Source organism: Apaloderma vittatum, unplaced genomic scaffold, assembly GCF_000703405.1.
Source record: "Apaloderma vittatum isolate BGI_N311 unplaced genomic scaffold, ASM70340v1 scaffold25855, whole genome shotgun sequence".
Lineage (NCBI taxonomy): Eukaryota > Metazoa > Chordata > Aves > Trogoniformes > Trogonidae > Apaloderma > Apaloderma vittatum.
In genome coordinates, this window is record NW_009715804.1 from 1 (window position 1) to 2,046 (window position 2,046).

The following is a 2,046-nucleotide window of genomic DNA, read 5'->3' on the forward strand; positions in this document are numbered from 1 at the left end:
CTCGGTCTGCCGGTGGGAGCTGTGATCAACTGCGCGGACAACACGGGTGAGCATTTAAAAAAACCAACGTTTTCCTTCTCTAAAACTCCTCCTGTGGTGTGTCGTGGGAGGGGGCGGCGAGGGTGTCGCCGCTGGGTGAGGCCGTTGCTTGAGAATGGGTCAGTGAGTTTTGAAAGGGGATAAACAAATCCTTGAGGTAATCGGTAAAAAAAGGTGTCCCGGTAGGTTGTGTGTGTGTAGGGCTGGTAACCGGGCGTTTTGTCCTTGAGGCTGTTCAGAACTAACAGGGTGACAAAGTTGAAAGGCTCCTAATCAGAAGGCTCTGCTGTGCAAGATCAGGAGGTGCTGGAGAATGCCTGAGTTTTACATTCTCATTGCAAAAGTTAAGGGCAGCAGGGGGAGATGGTGATCACCAGCTCAATTGAAGGTGAAGAAAACTTTTTCCCCCTCCACCTGTAGGAGATGGAAGGCAAAGGTACTTTAAAGGTACCCAACCCACCACAGAGGGATGATAATCACTGACTGGCTTTTGTAAATTAGGCGTGTTTATACTAATTAAGTAACAATATTAATATGTTCTATTTCTTCAATGCGTTATTTGAGTTTCATCCTGCATCCAGACTCGTGCAGCTTGGTTAACGAACCAGTGTTGCCTTTCGAAATTGTTTGATTTAGAGAGTTTTCTCAGTTACCATTTCTGGAAACAGCGGCAGCCCGCACCGCTCGCTTCAGTTGGAGGTTTGACGAAGGCAGCTGGGGTAATGCTGACTGTTCTACCTGCAGGCGCCAAGAACCTCTACATCATCTCCGTGAAAGGCATCAAGGGGCGCCTGAACAGGCTGCCGGCGGCTGGCGTGGGTGACATGGTGATGGCCACCGTCAAAAAGGGCAAGCCGGAGCTGAGGAAGAAGGGTGAGTCCTCTCCCAAGGGACTTCTGTGGAAGAGGAGCGTGATTCCGGTGCGGAGGGCAGGCGCCGAATCTCTGGAGCGTCGCCTCCACCCTTCTGAAAAAGCACTCGCCGGGTCTGCACGCAGTGGCTCAGCGAGTTGTCGTGGAAGGGCAGAACGAAGGCACCGCTTTTGGGTGAAGCGGCAGCCTGTGCTGTTCGTTTCAATCAGCGGTGTGACAGTCCACCGTGGAGGTTTTCTGTTGCTCTGCAGGGGGAGGGAGGAGTTCTTGCTGGATATTGTCTGTGAATCGGTGGTATATTTAGAAATAAAGGTGGGAAAGTGGAAAAACACTGAGTTGTCAAAGTATAGATGCAGCTGTAAGAGTTCCATGGGCAGTTGTTGTCTGTGAATCGGTGGTATACTTAGAAATAAATAAAGGTGGGAAAGTGGAAAAATACTGAGTTGTCCAAGTGTAGATGCAGCTGTAAGAGTTCCATGGGCAGTTTTAAGAAGCTGAGCGGTTCCTCTGAGGTGCTGTTGTTGTGCTCTGTGGTTAAAAGGATGTTTGTGATGCTGAGCCGCTCGTTTCTCATCGCAGTTCACCCAGCAGTGGTCATTCGGCAGCGGAAATCCTACAGGAGAAAAGATGGGGTGTTCCTCTATTTTGAAGACAACGCAGGAGTGATAGTGAATAATAAAGGTGAAATGAAAGGTACGGGTGAGAATCTGTTCCGCTGGGCAGAAGGGGCAGTGGGTCCCAGTTACCGGTTTGAGAGCTGCGCGCTCTCCTGGGTGAAAGGACCCAGATTTTCCTCCAGCTTGGGCAAGCACACTCGAGCTGAGCGAGCCTTTGTGTGAAGTGCTGCTCTGAGCCATCTCTGCATCTACTTGGACCTTTAACATGTTCTTATCCTTTTTTTTTTTATCCCTAGGCTCTGCAATCACAGGCCCCGTGGCCAAGGAGTGTGCGGATCTGTGGCCCAGGATAGCCTCCAATGCGGGAAGCATCGCGTGAACGTGTTCGTCTCCGTAGACATAAAATAAAACTCCTTGTACCAAAGAAGTGGTGTCTTTCTTGCCAAAGCTCCCTCTGCTGAGCGGGAGGATGTCATAGCAAGGGAATTAGTTCTGATAAAAGCTTTTTATGGAGCTCT

At 50.0% G+C, this 2,046-nt stretch overlaps 1 protein-coding gene across 1 annotated transcript; it reads left to right on the plus strand.

The window, feature by feature from the left end:
- The first annotated feature begins 6 nt into the window (after positions 1-6).
- RPL23 (ribosomal protein L23) lies at positions 7-1,952 on the plus strand. Its single transcript, XM_009869304.1, has 4 exons — positions 7-46; positions 784-912; positions 1,491-1,604; positions 1,825-1,952. Exons 2-4 carry the CDS (start codon positions 864-866, stop codon positions 1,905-1,907), a joined length of 246 nt encoding a protein of 81 aa, XP_009867606.1. The 5' UTR covers positions 7-46; positions 784-863; the 3' UTR covers positions 1,908-1,952.
- Positions 1,953-2,046: the final 94 nt, after the last annotated feature.